Source organism: Syngnathoides biaculeatus, chromosome 22 (genome assembly GCF_019802595.1).
Source record: "Syngnathoides biaculeatus isolate LvHL_M chromosome 22, ASM1980259v1, whole genome shotgun sequence".
NCBI lineage: Eukaryota > Metazoa > Chordata > Actinopteri > Syngnathiformes > Syngnathidae > Syngnathoides > Syngnathoides biaculeatus.
In genome coordinates this window covers 11,699,175-11,723,977 of record NC_084661.1, presented here as the reverse complement: position 1 = coordinate 11,723,977, position 24,803 = coordinate 11,699,175, and the positions used below count along the sequence as shown (strand labels likewise).

Genomic DNA, 24,803 nt, shown 5'->3' with positions numbered 1-24,803 from the left:
AATTTTTTTTTAAAATCATGACAACTTAAAAAATTTTACGTTTCGCATTTTGCAGTTAAGAAAATGACATATGTATTTGAGAAATACAATACATGACTGTATTTGTCGTCGCTTGCAGTTGCGTTCAGCTTTTCACTTTAGCCTTTCACCTTGTCAATTATATTAATTGGATGTTTTGTTAATAAAAACTAGGAAATAGAGTGCGGTTTCCTGTAATCAAACTATATCTGCAAGTTGTGCCGTTGGTATGCCACGGCTATGAATAACCTCCATGTTTTTTATTTGCTTGGTAGCTGTCCAGAGCCAAGGGAACAAGTACCGACAACGCCGCTGCTTGGTAAAAGCAAAAAAAAAAAAACAAAAAAAAACTTATCGCAATTTTTTGTCTTTTTACGAAGCAAAGCTGAACTATAGATGGCTGGAACAAAAAATTAGTCTAGTTGCTAAATGTTAAAAAGACTTACATATGAACTCCTTTGGATGTTAATAACTCCAAAGATGATTGCTTTGTTAGATAAAAACCCTAGAAAAGACTTCTGAGGTTATTTTTGCAGATCTTGTGTTGGAGGTGAAAAATAAAACTTTTATCAGTGCTCTCCACGGATGTGGAGGGCCCCATGACTGGTTTTGCCTTGGGCCCCCAAATGACAAAACATCCCCCCTCGTGTCCGTGCCTCCTCATTGAAACCGTAGCCTGGCTCCTTCGTGGAAGCGACATCGGTGTAAACACAGAATGCTGACACCAGATGACGGAATTAGAACGCACCCAAAACATCCGCGACCCGACTGCGGCGTCTACACACCCTTGAAGGGTGTGCGGTGTTCCAGTTCGGATGTTGTTTGGGCGTCGGTGTGAGGGGAAAACTGGCTGGAACCAGATCAGTCTTTAACCCTTCGCTTTCCCACGCGTGGTCGCGGGGGGAAGCGCGCGCGTGTGGACAAAGTAAAGCGGATTGAGGCGTTAAGACACGAGGACTCTCTTGTACGTGGGGAGCAGCAGAGCGCAGGTGAGACGCAACTTTTCTACCGAGGCTATTTTAACACGGACGAACGGGGGGAGCGGGGGTAAGGAGAATGGGGACATTATATTAGGTAGTTTTTTTTTTTTACTCAACAAAACAATAATCCAATAATAATTTAGCGGCATCGTACTGTACTTACAGTGTTGGTCGCGCGGTGATTGAGTCACGCTGGGTCACCGAGATCCGGAGTCACCCACCGGGGAAATGGGAGCAGTGTGAGCCGCGCGCAGCTGCTCTCGAACCGGCTCCGCGATGTGACCTTAGTTCAGTTCCATGTATGTTTCGAATCGTTTGCAACATTCAGTCGAAAATGTATGAGCAAAGCAAAACCCTGGATAGGATCTTGTGTAATATTTATGCACTGCAGAACCCCACGCGGTAGTAGTTCACACTAGTAGCAGTACAGTAGTAATAAAATCGTTTTTGGAATAATATTAAAAAAAAAAAACCTAGGACAGTATGGATTCCTAATAATACAGAGGTATAATTAAGATGATTTCATCATGAGAAATTATTTAATTTTGTGTTATTTAAATAATATAATTCATAGTTATTTAATATTATTTTAATCACTAAAAAACAACTAGTACAGTATGGATTCCTCATAATACAAAGGTATAATTGAGATGATTTCAAAATAAGAAATTATTTAATTTAGTGTTATTTAAATAAAACAATTCATAGTTATTTGATATTATTTTAATCACTATTAAAATCTTTTTATTGGGACTACATTTTATTATTGAGTAACAAACTGGTCTCAGCAAGGCAGTTGATCAACATGCATTGAGCCAACGTGCCCATTTTTACATTGCACCACTGAGAACAAGATTAACAAAAAAACTAGTACAGGATGGATTCCCCATTATGCACAGGTATAATTAAGATGATTTCATAATAAAAAATATTTAATTTAGTGTTATTTAAATCATAGAATTCATAGTTATTTGATGTTATTTTAATCCCTAATAAAAACAACTAGTACAGTATGGATTCCTCATAATACGGAGGTGTAGTTAAGATGATTTCAAACTAAGAAATGATTTAATTTAGTGTTATTTAAATAACCCATTTGTGGGCAGCATCCCATTTTTGGGACATCATGATTTTCACGCAATGTATCCTTCAGGATATCAAAATATTTAAGTGTTTTAATCTGATTCTGGTTTTTGGGACAATCTACTAAGAAAACCTTAAGTACCCTCTCGCGGGCACCGTCCCATTTTTGGGAGGAGATTATAAATTAGTAAGGTTATCATATAACCGTAAATGAAAAAGAAGTGTTATTTCCTTGATTGTTGCCTGTTAGGAGACTTTTATCTCAATAAGGCAAAAAATTGCACACCCTGCCCATGAATGGATAATATAATTCATAGTTATTTAATATAACTTTAATTAGTATTTAAATATTTTTTATCGAGAAAAAAGAGAAAAAAATTGCACACCCTCCCCATGAATGGATAATATAATTCATAGTTATTTGATATAACTTTAATTAGTATTTAAATATTTTTTATCGAGACTTCATTTATTATTGGGCAACAAAATGGTCTCGGCAACACCAACATTACCAACATTTATGCCCATTTTTACGTCGCACCTCCAAACAAAAATGTCACATGAAGTACAAATATGTACTGAGTACTTTCCCTACCCAGTTTGAAACGTAGGCCTGATTAGTTGAGCACAAAAACCGGTGAACACCCAGGAAGGACATTCTGTTGAACGAACGCCAACAGGTGACGAGTGCAGAGACAGGTTAATTGTTCTTTCTGCCATCGAAGAACATTTACTTGTTCTACCTGTCACGGCACATTGATGGCATAGATAGATAAAAATAAAGACATATTTGGAATCAAGAAATAAATGAGTGAAATCAGCATCATGACGTTAGCCCCGGGTTGGGAATCACTGGTCTCGGGCACTGTTGTAGTTGTTGAGATGTCCCCCCCCCCCCACCCCTGTGATTGGCTCCAGCTCACCAGGCTACGGCCCCCAACTATTGAAAATGTGTTATGTAAAATTGTGTCAAAGTCTGGCCAGGACATTCTAGCCTCGGGATATTTTCACATACAGTGCCTAACTTTCCAACTTTTTAAGGACATTTGAAACCATGCTAAGCCGCAAATATTTCTCGCAAAACATTCAAAGTCAAAGCATTTCATGTGTTATTCACAAGGTGGATGATTGGTTTTCCTTTTTTTTTTTTTCAAGAAATGGTGCTGTGTGGACGCAAAAGACCGAATTTCTTGGGGCCCAACATTTACGCGGAGCCCCCAGATGGGGGCTGGGGATGGGTGGTGGCCGTGGCCTTTTTCATAGTGGAGATCTTCACCTACGGCACGATCAAGAGTTTCGGCATCTTCCTCCAAGAGCTGATGGAGGAGTTCGGGGAGAGCAACAGCCGAGTGTCCTGGATCGTTTCCATCTGTGTCTTTGTCATGACCTTTAACGGTGAGTGAAACTGGAATATAGATTGATTGCAAATCCTGGACTTACGATCTTTTTGCCAATTAAATAGAATTCTTAGAAATCTGCAAAAATCATCTCAAATTGGTGTCGACCTGCCACTGAGGACACGAAAACTTCCAGCCATGCCACAATTTTGCGGCGCTCATGTCAAGGGAATGATACGGTGGATCAGCTGGTTAAGCGTTGACCTCACAGTTCTGGGGAGCCGGGTTCGATCCCGGCCCCGCCTGAGTGGAGTTTGCATGTTCTACCCGTGCCTGTGTGGGTTTTCCTCCGGGCACTCCGGTTTTCCTCCCACATCCCAAAAACATGCAACATTCACTGGACAGTCTCAATTGCCCCTAGGTGTGATTGTGAGTGCGGCTGTTTGTCTCTCCATGTGCCCCGCGATTGGCTAGCAACCAGTTCAGGATGTACCCCGCCTCCTGCCCGGTGACAGCTCCCTCGTGAGGATAAGTGGCAAAGAAAATGGATGGAAAAATATGGTACATTCATTAATAGCCATAGAAAGTACATTACTGCAAATTGTGCAGTTCCTTGACTGACCTAAGAATCAGAATCCATCCATCCATTTTCCGAAGCTGCTTATCCTCACCAGGGTCGGGGGAGTGCTGGAGCAGCCCTACACTATTTGTAACAGTGTGCATACTATGACTGTGCAGGTCCTCTTTCCTCCGTGATGACCAACCGCTTTGGGTTCCAGCTCGTTGTCATGATCGGCGGTGTACTGATTTCGTCAGGAACCATCGCCACAAGCTTTACCACCTCCATCAATCAAATGTACATCACCTACGGCCTCGTGGCAGGTTGGGGATGACTTGTTTTTGCCTTTGAAATAACTACTTGCTTCAAAGATGATTTATTATTCCAAACGGACATCTTGGCTTGTGCTGGTTGCAGGTCTTGGCTACTGCCTGACTTTTTTACCCACCGTGACAATCCTATCCCAATATTTCACACGACGCCGGTCTCTGGTCATAGCCATAGCCTCGACCGGAGAAGCCCTGTCCATGTTTGCTCTAGCCCCAGGTAAGTTTCAACTGAATGAAAAAGAAATGTCTTCAGACTTACAATTACACACTATCCACTTTTTATCTTCAGCTTTCTCCTCTTTGAGGGATATTATCGGCTGGCGCCACACCATGGCGATGATTGGCGCTTTGCAAGGCGCCATCATTATTTGTGGCGCTCTGCTCCGGCCGATCATCATCAATCCCAAAACCGGTCAGAAGTCAGAGAATGACAGATCCTCTCCAAAGAGCCTGGAAGACCAAAGCACACACGGGAATATGGCGCAAACCACCAAAGACGACTTAATCGTGGACAAGCCAAACGCTGACAATGAGCTCATGAAAGATTCTGTGACCTACTCTGATGTCCAGTTTGAGAACGTCAACTGCAAACCAGAGGAGAGGACTTTGTTAACAGAGGAAATAAAGCCGGGGTTGCCCCTGGCTTTGAACAAAGACTGGGACGCACCTGAAGTCCAGAAGAACGATGTTGAGAAACAAGACAATGAAGGCAACGAAAACAAAAGCGCTGATGAAAAACCTGCGCAAAGGTTCACGCTTCTGGATTTCTCCATACTCAAAGAGTGCAGCTTCATCTTCTACTCGCTCTTTGGACTCTTTGCTACGTTGGGCTTCTTCGCCCCCCAGCTCTACATCATCGACCTGAGCGTGAGCCGAGGCGTCGGGAGGGACCGCGCCACCTACATGCTCTCCACCATGGCGGTCGCTGAAATCGTCGGCCGCTTTTTCATCGGATGGGTCCTGACGCGGAATCGGGTCCAGAAGCGCAAGCTGCTCGTCCTCTTGGTCTGCGTCATTTCCATGACGTTGGATCTCGTGGGATTTACTCTGGTCACGGAGTTTTTCGGCCTGGCGGTTTGCTGCGCGGTGTATGGGTTCTTCATGGGGACGCTCTCATGCACGCATATTCCCATGCTGGCAGAGGATGACGTGGTGGGCTTGGAGAGGATGTCCTCCGCTGCTGGAGTCTATGTGTTCATGCAAAGCTTTGCTGGTCTGGCTGGACCCCCACTTGGAGGTAAATGTTATCTCAAGTCCGAGAACCGTTTTGACGTCTCTGCGAAAAGGGTTCTCCTGATCTGATCACGTCATTTTCTATTCATCGGTATCAGCTGAAAAATATTGAATTTTCCAAAATGTTCTTAATTTTGAAAGTCAAAGATGAAATATGTTGTTTACTTGACTTGCACCAATGATATATTATACATATACAGTCTGAAAAGATATCATGTTGGGGTACATTTCTTGGAGGGAGGGGAAAGACGATCTCAAAATTAAATTCCTCAAAAAATATATGTGATTGGGACATCCCTACCCCGCTGTCAATAAGAAACAACGACAAGTAAATGACCTCCCCCACGACCCCACACCTGCGTGAAAAAAAATCTCGTCATATACACTATATTATATACATATTCTCTCTATTCAAAGTAAACCATAACTATACCGGAAATTAGGATATGAAGTTTATAACGAATTCTAAATGGCTCCTGCATGACTCAAGTACTGAAAGACATAGATTCCATCCATTTTCTTTGCCGCTTATCCTCACGAGGGTCACGGGGAGTGCTGGAGCCTATCCCGGCTGTCAACCGGCAGGAGGCGGGGTACACCCTGAACTGGTTGCCAGCCAATCGCAGGGCACATAGAGACAAACAGCCGCAATCACAATCACACCTAGGGGCAATTTAGAGTGTCCAATTAATGTTGGATGTTTTTGGGATGCGGGAGGAAATCGGAGTGCCCAGTGCCCACCCGGAGAAAACCCACACAGGCACGGGGAGAACATGCAAACTCCACACAGGCGGGGCCGGGATCGAACCCGGGTCCTCAGAACTGTGAAGCCAACGCTTTACCAGCTGAGCCACCGTGCTGACAACAACCCAACTTACCGCAGATCAAATGTTTTGACAAAAATGTCAAAAAAGGTGGATACTCGGCTTACTTAATAGTGTACACACGATGAAATGCAAAATGCATTACTGGTAGTAAATAATGATAATGCAAGTGTTGTTTTAACCACGTATTATAATACACAAAATCACAACTTTGATGTGTCTCCTAACACTTTGACTTCTTCTCAAGGTGTGCTAGTGGATGTGACACGGAACTACGGATCAGCGTTCTACTCCTGTGCGATCGGCATGGCGGTGAGTGCGGTCTTCCTGGGCTTAGTGAGACCCGCAAAGAGAGGACTACTTTGCAAGAGGACCTCAATAAGACTAAACGAGGACACGCCTGATGATGTTGCGGGGAACATCAAGGAAGACGGAGCGGACAAACCGGCAGACGGTACTAAGGCTAGCGCAAATGTACGCGAAGCTCATGAACCCAACGCGGCCGGAAGCCCCGTCGCATGACCCGAAGGTTATACACATTTCGGTTGAGGAGGTCGTGACAGTGAAGATCATGCTGGTAATGATTAGCTACAGATAGACACTAACTGAAATCAGTGGGAACAATTGTTTAACACAGTGATCTGGTTTTGTTGGGGTGGGGTCAGGAAACTCTCGACACAATTGTGACTTGCACACCAAACGTACCAAAAGGTGTTTATTTATACTGTGCTATTGAAATGGATTTAATCTATACAAGCTTTCGAAATAGCTTTCAGGGAATCAAGGGCCAATGGTGAACTGTAATTACATTATGGCCGGCTGTGTTGTAATAATAGCCGATCAAACTGTGAAGCTAATGTAGCAGCAAACGTCTTGAAATTGCACAGCTTCCGTAACATCGACGCTCGTGTTTTTGTTACGGAATACTCGCCGAGCTCAGGAGGAATACGTGATTGAAGAGTTTATTTTTGAACAAAAGTGCGCGTTGTCAGATGTCAAACGAACTATTTTTGTAAAGAAAAAAACGTGTTCACTCGCAGTAAAGCAAGAGTGATTTTAACCTTTGACCTGTAGTTTTTACTTTGTTGTTGACTTATGTAATACAATATATATATAAATGTTGACACCCATTAATAAGGACATCAAGCGAACACCCAAATATGGGGGAAAAATACCAACTGACCTCATGTTGCTTAGGTAAGTTGCATTAATGCATAATAATGTGTACATGGATATTTTACCTGGCTCCAAATTGGCTATTGAAGATGTCTCCTAAATTCCTCACGCCAATGGAAATATTTTGGATCAAAAATCTTCGCTTTCACTTTTTTTTTTTGTTTCAGCATGACTAACAAGGAAGGCCAAGGAAGTTAAAACCTCCATTCAAGCACCTTTTGAATGAGCTTCTGTGTTCACTTCCTACATGCGTAGATGTGCTTACAATATATACCAGATAAGGACTATTGAATCAAGATTATTTTCTTCAAGCAAAAGCAAGACGAGATATGCTATGAAAGTGCAACCTTTAGCTCATACTGATATCTTGTTTGTCTCTGTTACCGTTCATTGACCTCCAGTATGTCCCGGCACTTCTGCAGCCAGAGTTTGGATGCGTGAAAGGCTTCAGTAGGTTTGGGAAAAAAGGTTTCTGCTTGTGTTGATCTTGGCTGCTCTTCCATCCATTGTAATAAGGCCTGCAGCACAGAAGAACATTATGGAATTTAACTAAAATACCCAAAATGCAATTAAACTACACTATACTATACATAGTAAGCTGTTATCAAAATGAGTGAATTACTGTATATTAAAGGGGAAATCCACTGGTTTGCATTAACAATGTATCCAATAGGTCACATATGTACTCTATTTTGACAATGTGATGTTAAATCCTCTCATTTAATAGTGTTTTGAGAAGATTTTTATTGACAATTACGAATTTTCAGGGGCGCTGCCATTTTCGCGAGTCACATGACCTACGTGCGCGGATGTGACGTGCACCGTGCCGCAACTAAGGCTCGATTATATTATTATATATAGTATAGTATTATATATAGTAGTCCTCCGTCTTCCCGATCAACCGATACTGCTATTTCTTCATCAGATGAGGATAAATTCGAGAAATCGGCGCTGAGCATAAATGGTGTCCCATGTAATCGAGCCTTTGTTGCGGCACGGTACATGTCACATCCCCCATGTATGTCATGTGACTCGCGAAAATGACAGTGCCCCTGAAAATTCGTAATTGTCGATAAAAATCTTCTCAAAACACTATTAAATGAGAGAGGATTTAACATCACATTGTCAAAATAGGGTACATATTACATGACCTTTTGGATACATTGTTAATGCAAACCAATGGATTTCCCCTTTAATCAGGATGAAGGAAAGGATTTTTACTATTTTCAAATATGCAACATAGTAACAGGTTCAGTGGACTTGTACCCCCCCTCAAAAAAACAGCTTAAGTACAGACAATCGTGTGGAATGGTGCTCGTCTTTTAATATCTACCTTGCTCACAACACTTGGGTTATTTTACTGCTGTATTTTAACACCCTGCATTTAAACTCAGCTGTTCCAGCCAACCGAGAAGGTTTTCATTCAGTATTACTATGACAATGTAATTCTGACCCAGCACCAAGCAACATATTCACCATCCATTTTCTTAGCCGCCTATCCTCACAAGGTTGACGGGGAGTGCTGGAGCCTATCCCAGCTGTGAACAGGCAGGAGGAGGCGGGGTACACCCTGAACTGGTTGCCAGCCAATCGCAGGGCACAAGAGACAAACAGCCACACGGAGGGGTGTTCAATTAATGTTGCATGTTTTTGGGATGTGGGAGGAAACCGGAGTGCCCGGAGAAAACCAACGCATTCACGGGGAGAACATGCAAACTCCACACAGGCGGGTCCGGGATTGAACCCGCGACCTCAGAACTGTGAGGCCAACGCTTTACCAGCTGACCCACTGCGCCGCCGTATTCTAACTAATGATATCCAATGCAAGAGCTGTCTATTACTGTTCTCATACAGATAAGAGTGGTGAGGTAAGTTAATAAAATTGTAATTAAAGGTTGCAAGGTGTCACGGCACAGTGAAGGAGTGGTTAGCAAATGCTTTACAGTTCTACGTTTCTTGGTTTCCTGTATGGAGTTTGGATGTTTGATGTTTTCAAATATAGAATATGCACGTGCTCAATATAGTGTGGAGCACCTTGCTCTGGGCGACCTGCAACATTCTGATAGGATTCTGATGTCGGCATCATCCTCCGAACAAAACACAATCCAAAATAGCACCCATGTTTTACCTTGTATCTCTCGGCCATGTTAAACCCCACCGAGACCTGAAGTTTGCGCAGGCAGATGGGACAGAGATCCAGGGGCCGACGGTCTGACTCCTCCAAGTGGTTGGAGCCCTGCATCACACAGCTCAGCCACTGGCAGTGCCGTATCCCCAACATGTGGCCGATTTCATGCGTCATCGTCTGGTGGGAAATCGTTCCGTTAGTGTCTGTCTTTTTATGAATTAGAGGAAAAACAAGTTTTGTTGTTGTTTTGTTCGTTTTTTTTTATACAACCTTGCAGGATCGCAATAAGAGCGTGCTGGTGATGGGAGGAGTATAATGGCCATCGAAGACAGAATAGTCCCCCGGCTTTGGTCGTCCGTGTTTCTTCAACCTCCCCGCATAACTCTCGCTGTAGAAATTGTCGTCGTACCTGGCAAAGCTGAAAACACCAATTCCTACAAGCAATGCAAATACAGTACAGTAATAAAAAAGTGTGCCAAACAAATATGAGCGTTCATCTGAGATGTCCCTGGTGGGACAAGCCGAAAGAAACTTTAATCATCAACGAGACTCAGAGCTCGAAGGAATAGGAGAGCATTTAATTGTAGCGCCATCTTGTGGTCCAACAACCAGATTACATGCTTATTATCATCGTAAAGCTCAGATAGTGTTGGTATTAGGTATTAATGTTACATTATTTGGCCAAATATTGCAATGGTGTGCGCTTTAGAACTGCACTCCATCATACTGAGTGTTTGATTGCCCTAGTTAGCTCCACGAGAAGGCCAACATCTTAGAAACCGGAGTAGCTCTCAACTAGCCAAGAGCAAAATACATTTAGACACACAATTACCTCACTGAGAGTGTGAAAACAAAAATCATCATCGCTGTCTTTTAAAAGGCAGAGTGTTTCTCCAACACTTGTGGAGGAAATCATACAAATTGTTTTTATGGACTAGAACGCATTTACTCCAGATCAGATGATCTGTCTATAAATGTCAGAATATATAATTTTTCAGTGAGGCTTCATGCATGGATTATTTTTCATTTTCTGTCGCGCTTGTCCTCACAAGGGTCACTACCTCATGGGCTAGACCCAGCTGACAGTGGACTCACCATGCCAAGTCCAAAATCTATGCTAAATGTAGTTTTCAGTTCTGCATATTTGGACTGTTGGAGAAAGTCAGGAACACGCAAGGCAGGCGAGGCATGTGGCGACCCCTGTCGGGACAAGCCGAAAGAAACTTACTATGTGACTTTGTAAAATCTCACCCCTATTGAGAGATGCTTGTCCAAATACAAAATTCCAGGAGTCTTTTGGGTAAAGGTCAATCATTGTGATCCCAGCAATACAAAAAGCGTCTTTTGGTTTCCCCTTCCACAAAAATTCCAGCAAGTCACCTGTGAGAGGAAATCGTGTGCACGTTGTAGGTATTATAACAATTTATAACCATCTGTTTACACTCTCGAGTTATATTGGTGGGTGATGCCTTTCCAGGCTTGCCAAATTTTATTAGATCTCCCCGCTTACCAGTGAGCAACTGAAGGTTTTGTGAGCCATGGTTAATCCTGAAAGAACACCCTGTTTGTGCAACCGTGACCGCTTGCAACCAACGAACAGGGAGTCCACAGAAGAAGGCTTGGCAGTATTCTCGAAGCCATTCCACATACTGCTCTGTTTGGGGCCCGGACTCGCCAAAAGAGCCTACAACAAAGAATGAAGGTCAAACGACAGCTGACAAACACTGATCAAAAGACACATTTTCAACTCCAGCTCACCTACAGTATGAGTTAATGAGGAAAATGGACAGATGGATTTCAACTCATCGCAGGTTATGTACTATTGCCAGCTGAGAAAAAAGGACAACATACCGATGGTTTGAAGATAAATAGTGCCGCAGTTTCCACTGGGGGTCTTTCTGTGAGGGTTTCTGTAAAAGCTCTCAAAGTCTTGAGGATCTTCGGGATGAGAGGGAATCCAGTCTGAATCTGAATGCACCGTAACAGGCTGGAAAAGAGAACTTGGCTGCCCCGGATGCAGTCCTTCCTCTAAAAGGTGACGTTCTTCTTTGGTGTACTGGCTGTAAAGTTCAGCCAAGTCCTTGCAGTTAGAAACCAGTGCTATCTTCAGGGTCTCCGGGGAGTGGTGTATCTTCTTCATCTGTAAAGACAACGCAAATATAAACCACAGTGAAGGCAACACCATGCAGAATCCAGGATGGGACATGGGGGGGGGACGTGGCCACAATATTGATATTACATGCGGACAAAATTTATGGCCATGAAGTCGGTACAATTTGTGCATAACTTAACATGTATCCATTTCTACAGCCGCTTACTATATATTATATTTTGCTGGTGACCTGTACAAGGTGTACTTCACCTATCGTCCGAACGTAGATGGGATAGGCTCCAGAATGCCCGCGGCACTAGTGATGATAAGCGCAACAGAAAATGGATGGACTTTGCTGAAAAACTCACTGTATTTGCGCCCAAAACAAAGACCATTGTAATACTGTTGTTCATCTAATAGCATCATTGCCAACGCTATTTTCAACATACTCTCAATTATCAGTAAAAAAGACCAAGGTCCTCACTAAAAATTGTGTTCTTTTTTTCTACCTTCAAATCTATTCTAAGTCATCCAGGTCAAACTGCAAAAGTTGAATGGAGGCAACTGCAGTCTTGACTTGTTTTCTTTTCCAAACATCTGAATAAATGACTTGGGCAACTATGCAATTTGGTTATCAATAAATATCACTTTAGTGTCATTTTGGTGCCACGGAACTGCGGTGAAGTGAGTTGAGGAGATTGACATAGTGTTTGCAGCCATCATGTGGCATCTATATAGACAATTATAAAACTTTTTGGGGTACATCAATCCTAAAATGATTTTTACTATTTCCACAGAACTCCATCCATGTAAAACTGTATTTGAAGTACTTTTAACAAATAACTAATTTTCGGTGGCATGCGGTGACGTTTTTTTCTCATGTAAAATATGTGGGTCAGCCCTACAAAGGGTGACCTCCACTTTATTTTAATTTTCACTTTACATTTTTTAGGTAGAGGAATTGAGAGCAGATCCTCATTTTCAATGTAAGGTAAATGAGTAAAAATGGACATTTGGGATTACGTAGGCACATTATAAACACCACGTGGGCATAAAGTAAAATATTATGGCCACAATTTTGTGTTACATGACTATATATTAGCATTTTGAAAAAGTTTTGGTTTCGAACTTTTCAGATAACAGTACATGCTAACAGAAATAGCATTTTTCTGCCCACAGCGCAGACTTATTAAACTAGTATAAATAAGTAAAGAAATGGCCGTTTTGGCACTGAAATTACACATTAAGCATTACGAATATTGAAATAAGACCCAGTGAAATATCATTCTTGTATATAAAGGCGTTTACGTTGGGAGATGAAAGCTACTTTGTCGTTTCGTCGTTACTTCCGCCTTTGTTCGATGACGTATGACAACAGAGGGGCGGGGGATGATGACGTCAGGACAACGTGAAGGACTGCTTACTAGTTGCCAGCTCGTCATTACAAAGCTAAACTGCCGCTTATGTGACTCGACAACTTAAACGTTGTAGAATTTCTTTAAAAAAAAATATTGAAAACATTTTTGTACCGTTGTCAGTCCCTTCCCCCCCCCCGAACGATAGCCAACCCTATCTTTTTTTTTTTTGTCTCCCCAGCAGAGAAGGCGGAATACGACAGCGGAAGAACTTGGTCACAGTGCAGCATTTTTTGGGGTTAGTTAGCCGTGTCAACATTAGCAGGCTCTTCTGACATGCCGAAATCTCCTAGAGATTCCCACTTTTAGCCGTTCGGCACGCGACCGACCCGAGCAGAACGCTACGATAGGACGTGCGAAATTAATCTTGAATTTTCTTGGGCTGCCGGAGCTCCTCACGCACACAAGTAAGGAACGAAAAGGAGTATGTCTCGCGCTATGGTTGTGGGACTATAGCTCGAGCCAGAAGATTTCTACACTCAAAAAATCCAGCTCGCAGGGAGTGTCCCACCTTTCTCTTTGCCACATCTGCCAAGACTGCTGCAATGCTGACAGATAACAGGTACAGTCCGTTTTATGCCGTTCCGTGTCATCCCAACTCCATAACGAGCTCAATTAATCATCAAAGTACCTGTCATAATATGTGATCATTGTGTGGAGCTGTAGCTATTTTTGGTTCCTCGGGCTCTTTCAGATGCACGCCCCCCCCCCAACCTTTCCACTCCTCACTACTGCATCATTCCTTCCACACCACATTTGAACATCTTCCCTTTTACATGTTAGCAGGAAGCGCCACCGGAGCGGCGACAGTGAAGAGACTCAACAGCTGAGTCCTCAGGCAAAAAGGTCAGGGGGGGATCCCTGCCTACTTGTGTCTGACTTGGACTCCGAGGTACGTTGTTCTTGAGTTGCTTATCATATATGCCGTAAAAATGGGCGTAAAATGTTAAACTTAGCACCCAAGTAAAAGCCCGTTTTGTCCATTTTCTTTACTTGTAGTCTTCGAGCAGTGACAGCAGTAGCGGCATCTGCAATATGGAGAGACCGCCGATGGTGGTCACGAGCAGGCCGTGCATCCACAGCCAGAGCAACCGCATCCCTCAGTACCCCCCCGCCGGCAAGCCCAAGGACTCGGCGATCTCGGTGCAGCACGGTTTCCATGGCGACGGCGGCACTTTCTCTTACGACTCCATCAACAGAGTCCTAAGGGAGGCGCACTTCAGCAGTCTACAGACGAGGGGGCGCCCGGGATCGACATGACCGGCGACGCCCGGTGACCCCGTTTTCACGTCTCTCGCCCGAGTTTGAACGGGACTGCCCTCGGTCCAAGCGGGCGAGGGGCGTGATTGAAGTGTGGGGACGTTTACATATTATGGGCCGTGAGGCTCATCCCCACCCCCCTGCCATATACCATTCGTGAAGACCATATGCACATTTGCCTTTTCACGGCCCAGCCACTGTGGTTTCCTGTGCAGTATTGATAATGCGTGTGTGTGTGTGCGAGCGCCCTGTGCACTTTATAAAAAAAGAGTTATAATTCTCTTGACATGCGTGCATTGATGTGTGTTCATTGGTGCTAATCATGAGAGAAGTGGGATCCAAAGTGCTTGCAAAAGTAAATAAAGTGACGCACTTTACTCCAAAAGCAGTGCTTCTGTTTCCACCTGCCCCCAACCATCACATTAATTTTACACCCCATGTACAAAATACTGCATACAGTTGTGCTTTGAAATCATCTTTACCCATTGAAATGAATGGGAATGGCATTAATGAATTCCACCCCCTCCCCCAAATAAGTGTTTAAATTGAGTATAATAGTACTCTAATGTTGTAGACTTAAAAAAAAAAAAAAAAATTACATTATGGCTTCTTGCTGCAATCCAATTCATTATGCTGCTCTTTCTGGTGTGCCCAATTTGTTGAGTATTTGAGAAACTGCTGCTGAATCAGCCCAACAACTGCTCGTAAACCGAAAATCTCGTAAAAGAGGTCAGCTGGCTCGTATTTCAAGACACAAGAAACAAAAATGACTAAAATTCACACGGGCTTTATTGAAAACAGCTACAATTTAGAGGGAAATCCGTGAAATACGTCCTCATGAACACAAATTGGCTCAAATTGTATGGAGTCTAGTTCACATGTACAGTGAAGAAAATAAGTATTTGAACACCCTGCTATATTGCAAGTTCTCCCACTTAGAAATCATGGAGGGGTCTGAAATTTTCATCAGAAATCATCGAAAAAGAAAAATCCAGAAATCACAATGTATGACTCTCTTAACGATGTATTTGTGTGATACAGCTGCAAATAAGTATTTGAACACTTGGTCTATCAGCTAGAATTCTGACCCTCAAAAGACCTGTTAGTCCGCCTTTAAGGAAACGTTTGACCTAATTGCAAAGAAAGGCTACTGTACCAAATAGTAACATTGTTTTTTTTTCAGGTGTTCAAGTACTTATTTGTAGCTGTATCACACAATTCGTCAAAAAAATCTTACATTGTGATTTCTGGATTTTACTTTTTAGATTCTCTCACAGTGAACATGCACCTACGCTGGAAATTTCAGACCCCTCCATGATTTCTTAAGTGAGAGAACTTGCAATATAGCAGGGTGTTCAAATACTTATTTTCTTCACTGTACAAAGCTGAAACCAGCAGTTTTCAAAATTAACATTTCGCAGCAGTCCATTTAACATGACAGGGCATGCAAACTACTGTGTGATAAAATTAAGACAGTAAATTAAGCGCATGTGCTTTATTTGTTTACATGACAGACTGGAATTGTTGAAGATATTCTGCATATTACTGACCACTGTAACTGTACTTTTGTGTGACCAATCACTTTTTCTAAACAGTTGTTTTGCCACAACAACATCTAGTTGTGTAGCCATGCACTCTAGCGCCACTCCTGTAGTAGACAAGCTCTAAACACAATTTTAAACCTCACAATCATTTACATTAGTGTAATAGCAAATACTGGAAGACAACTGACTCAGCGGCTTTTTTAGTGCAAACCAAAGTGCAAGCTGGAGGAGTTTTAGAGGTGTTTTTTTGTTACCTAAAATGAATCCTGAGATAAAACTCAAAACTTTCTCCACGTCAGATCCTCTCAATACCTGTGGAGACAAAAAAAGTCCAAAAAAATGAGTACAGCACTGTGCGGATATTTGAACATGACCACATTTGTCTCCTGCATGAAGCTGACATCCATGTAGACAAATATTTCACTTCTACCAGGGTTGGGCACACTTTTGTGGTTAAGGGCCATATTTAATTTTTAAGACATGGGCCAGTTCATTTGTGGAATAATTCAAACAAAACGTATACTACATATATATTTTATAATAAAGTACTCATCATTTTCATTTTATTCATAATTGGCCAGTGGATTCATAAAATATATAAAAAGCTAAGTGTAAACGTGTAGTCCAGGTGTCAAACTTCAGGTCCGGGGGCCAGATCTGGCCCGCCACATGATTTTGTGTGGCCCACCAAGCCAAAATGTAGTGTCAATTTCCGTGACTCTAGTAAAAATCTGTACCAAAATTTAAAATTCTCATATATCTTAATGATAAAGTTGAGATAGCAAGCATTTTTGTGTTACTAAACGTGAATAGTTGGAAAAACCACATGACCCTTGATTTCTGATTCCAAAATTAGTTCATAAATTATGATGAGATTAAATATTTTTGTTCCACGGTCATAAGGCCCCTCTGAGTGGAAACACGAACGACAATGTGGCCCGCGAGAATAATGAGTTTGACACCCCTGATGTAGTGGGTAAATTATTCTAATGTTCTGATTGTGTTATTGACAAATAGAAACAAATAAATACATTTTAACAACCAATAATCCAATTTAGAGGTAAGGATGCTTACATTAATGTAACAAATATGACAAGACACTTGATAATGTCCCCACAGGCCATATTTGCCCACCCCTGTGTTCCACAAACTTGATATTTTTTTTCAAAATGACATCTCTGTATTAAGTTTTAAGAGGTGCACAGCATCTCACTCGAGGTCAAGAGTTGAGAAACGAGAAGGCGGATGACTGCTGGCTGCCGTCAAACACAACCGAAACTGGATTGCAAGGTTGGTTCTCCTCGAAATGGTCCTGTCGTGAGTTTGGGTCTTGGCGGGTCGCCTCGCACGGAGGCCTGGCCCTGTTGACCAGCATCATACCGTTGAACAGGGACGGTCTGCTGACACAAGCCTGAGTGCATTCCTCATCTCGAGTAGCTGAAGTCAACTGAGTCCGGATTGGAGCCAGGGGCAATTGTCGCTGACAGACACCGTCATGATTACAAGAGAGCGCACGCTCCGAAGAATCCGAAAATGTTGCGGTAAGAAGCTGGCTAGATGTGTGGTTGACTTGATGACCTCTACTGGCCGGAACCTGTTTGGCAGCATGGTGGACTCCACCCATCAAGGCCTGGAACTGTCTCAGGATCTGGTAGCAGCAGATAGTGGGGAAGAACAGAATTATCTCCTCTAGTCGTAACCGTTTTAAACATTTAAAGCTCCCTAGTGGCTCTTGCACCTTTGTGGCTTTGTTGGTCACAGGTCCCGGAAGGCCCTCGCTGAGCTGACGGAGCCTGCGTTGCGTCGCGCCGAAAATTTGCTCCAAAGACAGAAGGTCGGCAGTCATGAGGCAGGCGACGGCACACAATGCCCTCTGCGGGATTAAAGAGAAGCAAAGTATGGGCGTTTATTTGCCATCATTAAAGGTCCACTGTCTTGAAATGCATGATTTTTAGTATCTTATTCATGAAAAAAACGTCAGCTGGTATGGACTCATCCATTTTTTTTTCCTCACCACAAAACATGATTTTGACGTATAGGGCTTTTTGTAACTCTTTCGGTCTTTATACTTTTCCAAAAGACCCGGTTCGTCGTGAAAAATGGATTGCATGGGTGTAAAGGACGAGAGCTTCGTGGGTTCAAATGACAAGTTGGTGTGTATACAGCTACTTAAAAAAAAAATTAAAAAATTAAAAAATACTTCAGGGGGGAGGAAACGAAATCCGTAAACTAAATGTCTCGAGGTGCCACCCCGGCCAAAGCCGTTAATGGCGGACGCGGCATCGCCGGGGAGGCTCGTCGCAGAGCCGGGGTGCGGTGGCTCATCTCCGCCGTGGAGGCGGATCAGACGGGTAAGCGGTTTGGCCGCGTTGTCATCTTTGCTTGCGGGTGCCGTTGTTGATTGCCGACGTGGATCGGCCGCATGCGGTTTAACCTTGATCCGCATATCATCTAAATATGGCTCGAAACGATAGGGTAATATTGCCCCGGTCACTTCACTCGGTTGTGAGACGTTCTCTTCTTCAAAAAGAGCTTCCGGGTCAAGCTTGTTGGCGTGTTCTCAATGGCGAATGTCCGAGTGTGACGTCACGGACAGAAGATGCAGCCAATATGGCGACCACTTGAATGTCGAATGAGACTTCCGCAACTTTACATGGATGATGAGCTCACCGCTCATATTTTTTTGTAAAGACATTGAAGTGAATGATTTTATATGTATTTTTCATTACAATATCTATTTTTGAATGTTTATAGGCATGAAATTTGACCTTTAAAGAGAATACGGTGGAGCAACTGGTTAGAGTGCAGTGAACTCAACTAAAATGGACAGAGAGCTGCTCAACGGTTATTACCATGTTAACAGCGTTAGAGGGATCTTGTAGCCTGCTGGCGAGCAACTCCACCACAACCTCACAGTTAAGAGTGGAGCACCTGACAAGATTAAACATAAAACAAAATCAACAAACGCTGGACTGCATTTTAAATACAGTGAAACCTCTAAAAGGTCAAGCAAACTGTTCCGTTCATTTCGTAAATTGAGTGCTGCGAATGGCTGGCGACCACAGCAGGGTGTGCGTCGTCACCATGGCCGCTACCTCCGGTGAGGATAAGCGGTACAGAAGATGGATGGATTGCGACTTTAGAAGCTTATTTTTCCTGACGTTAGAGGTTCCACTGTATCAGGCATGTAAGTTCAGCCAAAATCAAAGAAATAGTTTGCTGTACTGACTCTTTGATGAAGTGCTGGCTCTCCTCATTGGTCAAAAACACTCTGGAGCCTTCAGTCAACTTGCTGATGAGCGCCATCTCCTGGACGCAGTCCCCCAACTGCAACGCTTCCACCCTGACAAATTAGTGTACATGCCTTGGCTTCACAATAAATCGGGAACTATTGAACTCTATTCCAAATTGAATCTTTGGCTACATCGTGATTTGCAAATGGAAATGGGCCTCTCCGCTCACCGCTCCGATAAATCCCCGCCGCTTTCTCTACTGGCCCCCGATTGACTCCCCGTGCACGCCGACTTGCTGCCGGCGGACGCCCTGCTATTGGTGGAGATGTCCTGAGATGAGTTGCAAGAGGAGGTGTTGCCGCTGTCAGTCTCCTCCCAGCCGCCTCCAACCTGCCCTGGACACCGCTGGGTCACCCCTGGAAGAGTAACACCTGTCGCATGGGGTGTGTCGACTATTTAAATCTACCGAATTTGTGTGAAATGGCCGACCTTTTAGTCTGCGAGCAGGCAGACTGTAGGCACATGCTGATACAGCAACTTCTATGGGCACAGAGGGCGCCGCTACAGGCCGGTAGTGGTTGTCATGGAGACGGATGCCTTGGTGTTCCGTCGGGGGGAGGACAGCGCTGGCTATTACTTCTGCAGCTTTCTGGATCTTATCCAGAAATGAGTCGTTCCCCGCTGAATAGCACAGAGAGCAATAAAGAAAAGGAAAAAAAAAAGAGCAAAAGAGATTTTTGCAACTTGTACACAAAGTGGTAACTGTGGTACTGTGTGCAGAGGTCAGGTGTGGCAGAGAAATACGTTGGAATGGTACAGGACATGTCGAGGGCAGCAGAACAGCGGTGAGATGTGCCGTAGGTGTGTCAGAAGAAGTTAAGGTGGAGGTGGGAATGCATCAGGGCTCCGTGCCGAGCCCCTTCCTGTTTCTTGACAGATGAGGTTAGACTGGAATCCCCTTGGACTATGATGTTCGCAGACGATATTGTGATACGCAGTGAAAGCAGGGAGCAGCAAAAGAACAATTAGAAAGATGGAGGTACGCACTGGAAAGGAGAGGAATGAAGATTAGCTAAAGTAAAACAGAATAGATGTGCGTGAATGAGAAGGGCGGTGGGGGAAGAGTGAAGCTCCAGGGAGAACAGATGCCGAGGGTGGACGACTTCAAATACTTGGGGTCAACGGTCCAGAGCAATGGTGAGTGTGGTAAGGAAGTGAAGAAACGGGTTGGTGGAAGGTGTCTGGTGTTCTATGTGACAGAAGAGTCTCCGCTAGGATGAAGGGCAAAACTATAAAACAGTGGTGAGGCCGGCCGTGATGTACGGATTAGAGACGGTGGCTCTGAAGAAACAACAGCACGCAGAACTGGAGGTGGCAGAAAAGAAGATGTTGAGGTTCTCGCTTGGAGTGAACAGGTTGGATAGGATTAGAAATGAGCTCATTGGAGGGACAGTCAAAGTTGGATGTTTTGGAGACAAGGTTAGAGAGAGCAGACTTCGATGGTTTGGACATGTTCAGAAGAGAGAGAGTGAGTATATTGGTAGAAGGGTGCTGAGGATGGAGCTGACAGGCAAAAGAGCGAGAGGAAGACCTAAGAAAAAGTTGATTGATGTTGTGACGGAAGACATATGAGGACAGTGGGTGTTAAGAGAGGAAGATGCAGGAGATAGGCTTGGATGGGGAAAAAAATGACACGCTGTGGCGACCCTAACGGGACAAGCCGAAAGGAAAAGACACAAAGTGGTTTACCTGACCCTTGCCTCCCTGGATTGTAGCCAAAGCCCTGCATTCCCACCCTGTGGGAAGCTGCTGATCCCATCCCTGGACACAGACACACAGTACATCCCGATGCACTTGAATAAAATTCTGCCAATCTGAAAACCCGTTTTGTTGCTAATGCTCGGGGTGGTCGACTTTTAGTTGCCGTCTAAAAATTCTACTCGAGGTACTTTCGACGTTTAAGCATACAATGCTTGTTATGCGCTGAGATGGAAAGAATAACTAAACAGCATGTTTCGCCACCATTAACAGAGCAAGTCATTCTCGACACTTAATATTTGTCAATAAATTGTAAAAATAAAAGACCTATGTTAGGATGGACCTAAATTATCAGTTTGTGGAAAGATTATTTTATCGAATATTGTGCTAAATCTGCACTGTTAATTAACTATCGCCAACAGGAAAAAAAAACATACCATTGTTACCATAACCTTAGACCTACTAAAGTGGAATAGTATGGTTTTATTGCGCAATAAATAAATAAATCAAATAAAATCATGCTTCGTGGAATCATGTTCCAATTGTATTTATGTATGTCATATTGTTTCTGTAATTGTGCTGGTTTCATGTGTGCATACAAAACATGATATTTTCGCAAAGTATACCAATGAAAAAGCAAGGAAGTCAATTTTTATTCATCCATCCAATCATTTTCTTTGCCGCTTATCCTCACGAGGGTCGCGGGGAGTGCTGGAGCCTATCCCAGCTGTCAACGGGCAGGAGGCGGGGCACGCCCTGAACTGGTTGCCAGCCAATCGCAGGGCACATCGAGACAAACAGCCGCACTCACAATCGCACCTAGGGGCAATTTAGAGTTTCCAATTAATGTTGCATGTTTTTTGGGATGTGGGAGGAAATCGGAGTGCCCACCCGGAGAAAACCCACACAGGCACGGGGAGAACATGCAAACTCCACACAGGCGGGGCCGGGATTGAACCCAGGTCCTCAGAACTGTGAGGCCAACGCTTCACCAGCAGAGTCACAGTGTCGCCAAATTTTAATTTATATAGCACTTATTACACAAATGACTTCAAGTGGAAAGCGGAATGCCTGCCTCAACACAATTTCCCTATTTTGCATTTAGTCATATTAATATCATAGCATAGTATAGTACAATGAGGCCATAAATCATACAATACTGAAGCCAAACTTCAGTAAAATTAATTCTTATTTCTTCAAGGGGTATTTCCTGGCTGGAAAAATACACGTTCCTCATTACTCACCCATTGTTGAGGGCGCCATGTTAAATGGCAGCGCACCGCTTTTTACGTAAATTGTATCAGTGAAAAGCAGCCGCGCAACTTCCTGCAAACAGGAAAAAGGCAACGTTTATAACTTGCGTTTGGCCGCATGAGCGATTGGGTTCTTATCTCACCTGGGCCGTGTTTCTCACTTTCTGATACAAAGCCGTACCGTGGATGGGATCAGGAGGGCCGCTGTAATCTAAAAACAAAACAAAACGGTAAATACTCATCTAACTGCATCCACATAAAGAAAAATTCATCGTGTTAACTCGTGTCCAACCTGATGCTTGTTGAATGAAGGTGGAATTTCTCCTAAGTTCCGTCAGGAAATTTTTGGAGCCATGGCCGCACAGATGGACGAAAATCTTCAGCACCTGAAATGCAAGAGATGTGGATCACCTTTTTCCCAAACCTTGACTACACATTAGAAAAAAAAAAAAGTACAGATACTGAAAGAGGGATGATCTCATCTCAAGTGACTCCAAAATGTACACACACATACTCAGGGCTGAGAATGACCAATTCGGAAAAACAATGACAATGTCTGCCATAGCGGGGGGAGAATTTTTTTTATAAAAACACACTTAAATGGTGACCTTTGGTTACTTCTAACAGTGTAAATACAGAGCAACCATCATATTTTGAAATCTTAAAATATGAGTCCGAACAACCAAAATAATTGTAAACAAGTAAGTAAACAAGTGATGTTTTTTTTAAGTAACTGTTTGTTTATATATATTAAAAAAAGAGAGCGAGAGAGATCATGAAATATCAAAGTGAGCGATAAAATTTGTGATCTACAGGGCCAGTGCTAGAGATAGGCCTATTTATATAATATTTGAGAAAATTACGTCCAACTAAACTTTGCGTTTCCTGGTTTGAATATGCTCCTGGATATTTTTTTGCTCCTCGGCTTCCATAATTGATCATATCGGAACACAGAGTGCAAAGCACTTTGCCGGGAACGTCCACTTTTTGTACGTGTTCAATTAGACATGTTGATACAGTTTTCGTTCCTATCTGCACCGTTATACTTTTTTTTTCTTTTCAAGCCATGCCCATCTGAAACAGTTTTTTTTTTACCCCGTGGTTTTCATCAATTTCCCTGGCACGATCTTCATCTTTTCACTCCAAGACTTTTTCCATACTGACAAACGTGCAGACCGCTCGATAACATATGCGTACATACGTCTGTAAGTTATAACTATGCCGTAGTAAACAAAATGCTTCTTTATGCAATGTTAACACCAGAGCGGGAATAACGACAATAAACCCCCAGAAATAGAAATAGTGTCGTTATTATAAACACCAAATTTAATGCAAACAGATAGCAATGCTGTGACTAATTTCACGGCGAGCGTTGCCGATAGATGCTGGCGGCTCGTCTTGATCGCAGCTTTGCCCCGCATCAAGCTGTTACCCTCCACCCCCCAAAATTTTCTCTATGGATTTACACATTTCACAAAAATGTCAATTTCAGCTGAAAAGAAAACTCATTATTCCTCGACCCGGTGGAAAATTTTCATCCCTGCATACTCAATTTCGGGTGGGTGAATACACAAGTTAATCGGACCTTCAGCCACCTGATGGAGGAGCAAATGTGGGTCATCACTCTTTTAAACTGCCTCACCTTGAGTTTGACATGACAGGACTCCACTTGAAGCCTCTCGAGCAGGTACTCTAGCAAACACTGATCACTCGCCAGAGACTCGTGGGAGATTTCTGCAAAGGGATAGCAAGTTAAGGTAATTTCGGTAGCGTGCGTTCCTGTAACAAACGTGGAAAGCATTTCAGGCAAGCCAAAGGATACTTCCGATTTCTTGAAAAAGGTATCCAGGACATGGGCTCTCATCATCTGCCGTCGCCTTCATCAGAGTCGGGACCTTCAGTAGTAGTTGAGGCAGGATGAGACATTTAAACACGTTTGTTTTTACGTAAAAAAAAAATAATAATAATCAAGTCTCGCGAGTTCCCACAAGCTGCTCGTTATAGTGTTGTTCCCTAACCACCTGCTACTTGCAAACTTTGACAGCATGACGAGAAAAATGACAACAATTCATGCAGTCAGTTAGAAATAGCAGGCTAAGGCAGCTAACAAGCTAACGATGGCACAGCCGCACAACTTCTGTGCCACATCAGCAATAACGCCGCAAGAGTCACAAACCATTTAGCTCGCGTGTGATTCAGTAACGAACAACCAAAATGACTTGCACTTACTTTTTGAAGGAAGGCTAACCGTTCCATGAATGTAGCCATGATTTAGCAATCGTAGCTGCGGGTTACTCATCTTTCAGTGGCGTGGACCCAGAGAAGGCGGAGCTGAATGTGACAGATACCCAATCAGAGGACGCGAAATGAGCAGTGGCCGAACAACGAGCGAATCAGTACACAGGACTGTACCGGAATAATCGCTCTTGTCTGTTTTTATTTTTTAGATTGGTATTCATTTATTCACCTTTTTTTTAAAAAAAAAACTTATTTACACATTACGTAACGAAGGAATCAGTAAAAATTCATAAAAAAAAATAAAAGTTTTCAGCTCCAGAAAATATACATCAAATTGCTGTTG

General features: G+C 43.2%; 4 protein-coding genes across 11 annotated transcripts in view; 2 read left to right on the top strand and 2 right to left on the bottom strand.

The window, feature by feature from the left end:
- Positions 1-13,139, bottom strand: part of LOC133495112 (archaemetzincin-2-like) — a 30,779-nt gene extending 17,640 nt beyond the window's left edge. For 4 of the 7 annotated variants that reach the window (XR_009793483.1, XM_061809345.1, XM_061809344.1 and 1 more), the window contains exons 1-7: positions 13,068-13,139; positions 11,519-11,807; positions 11,178-11,351; positions 10,919-11,047; positions 9,938-10,101; positions 9,668-9,844; positions 7,924-8,057 (exon numbers count right to left, since the gene is read on the bottom strand). Coding sequence is in view for 5 of the 7 variants with exons in the window: in XM_061809345.1 (XP_061665329.1) it covers positions 7,924-8,057; positions 9,668-9,844; positions 9,938-10,101; positions 10,919-11,047; positions 11,178-11,351; positions 11,519-11,807 (1,067 nt within the window). In the remaining 2 variants the exon portion in view is untranslated. Of the gene's footprint in view, positions 1-7,923; positions 8,058-9,667; positions 9,845-9,937; positions 10,102-10,918; positions 11,048-11,177; positions 11,352-11,518; positions 11,808-12,029; positions 12,187-13,067 lie in introns of those variants that run through there. The other 3 variants (XM_061809349.1, XM_061809346.1, XM_061809348.1) reach the window with 3 other exon arrangements.
- LOC133495114 (monocarboxylate transporter 7-like) lies at positions 912-7,912 on the top strand. The gene is made up of 6 exons (XM_061809350.1): positions 912-1,007; positions 3,237-3,476; positions 4,157-4,300; positions 4,395-4,523; positions 4,596-5,543; positions 6,611-7,912. Exons 2-6 carry the CDS (start codon positions 3,239-3,241, stop codon positions 6,883-6,885), a joined length of 1,734 nt encoding a protein of 577 aa, XP_061665334.1. The 5' UTR covers positions 912-1,007; positions 3,237-3,238; the 3' UTR covers positions 6,886-7,912.
- Positions 13,140-13,169: 30 nt separating the features above from the next.
- si:dkey-21c1.1 (uncharacterized protein LOC100150256 homolog) lies at positions 13,170-16,837 on the top strand. 2 transcript variants are annotated; one of them, XM_061809355.1, is made up of 3 exons: positions 13,170-13,736; positions 13,961-14,066; positions 14,174-16,837. In XM_061809355.1, the coding sequence occupies exons 1-3, from the start codon at positions 13,720-13,722 to the stop codon at positions 14,432-14,434; spliced, it is 384 nt and encodes a 127-aa protein (XP_061665339.1). In that variant the 5' UTR covers positions 13,170-13,719; the 3' UTR covers positions 14,435-16,837. The 2 variants fall into 2 exon arrangements, with proteins under 2 accessions (XP_061665339.1, XP_061665338.1); XM_061809354.1 differs by having other exon boundaries at positions 13,175-13,736; positions 13,958-14,066; positions 14,174-15,008.
- Positions 16,838-17,078: 241 nt separating this feature from the next.
- On the bottom strand, positions 17,079-24,598 carry tepsin (TEPSIN adaptor related protein complex 4 accessory protein). The gene is made up of 13 exons (XM_061809351.1): positions 24,452-24,598; positions 24,045-24,117; positions 23,865-23,956; positions 22,515-22,608; positions 22,366-22,433; positions 22,214-22,295; positions 20,961-21,032; positions 19,701-19,892; positions 19,441-19,627; positions 19,208-19,321; positions 18,831-18,909; positions 17,717-17,851; positions 17,079-17,626 (listed from the first exon to the last, which is right to left on the bottom strand). The coding sequence occupies exons 1-13, from the start codon at positions 24,488-24,490 to the stop codon at positions 17,198-17,200; spliced, it is 1,656 nt and encodes a 551-aa protein (XP_061665335.1). The 5' UTR covers positions 24,491-24,598; the 3' UTR covers positions 17,079-17,197.
- Positions 24,599-24,803: the final 205 nt, after the last annotated feature.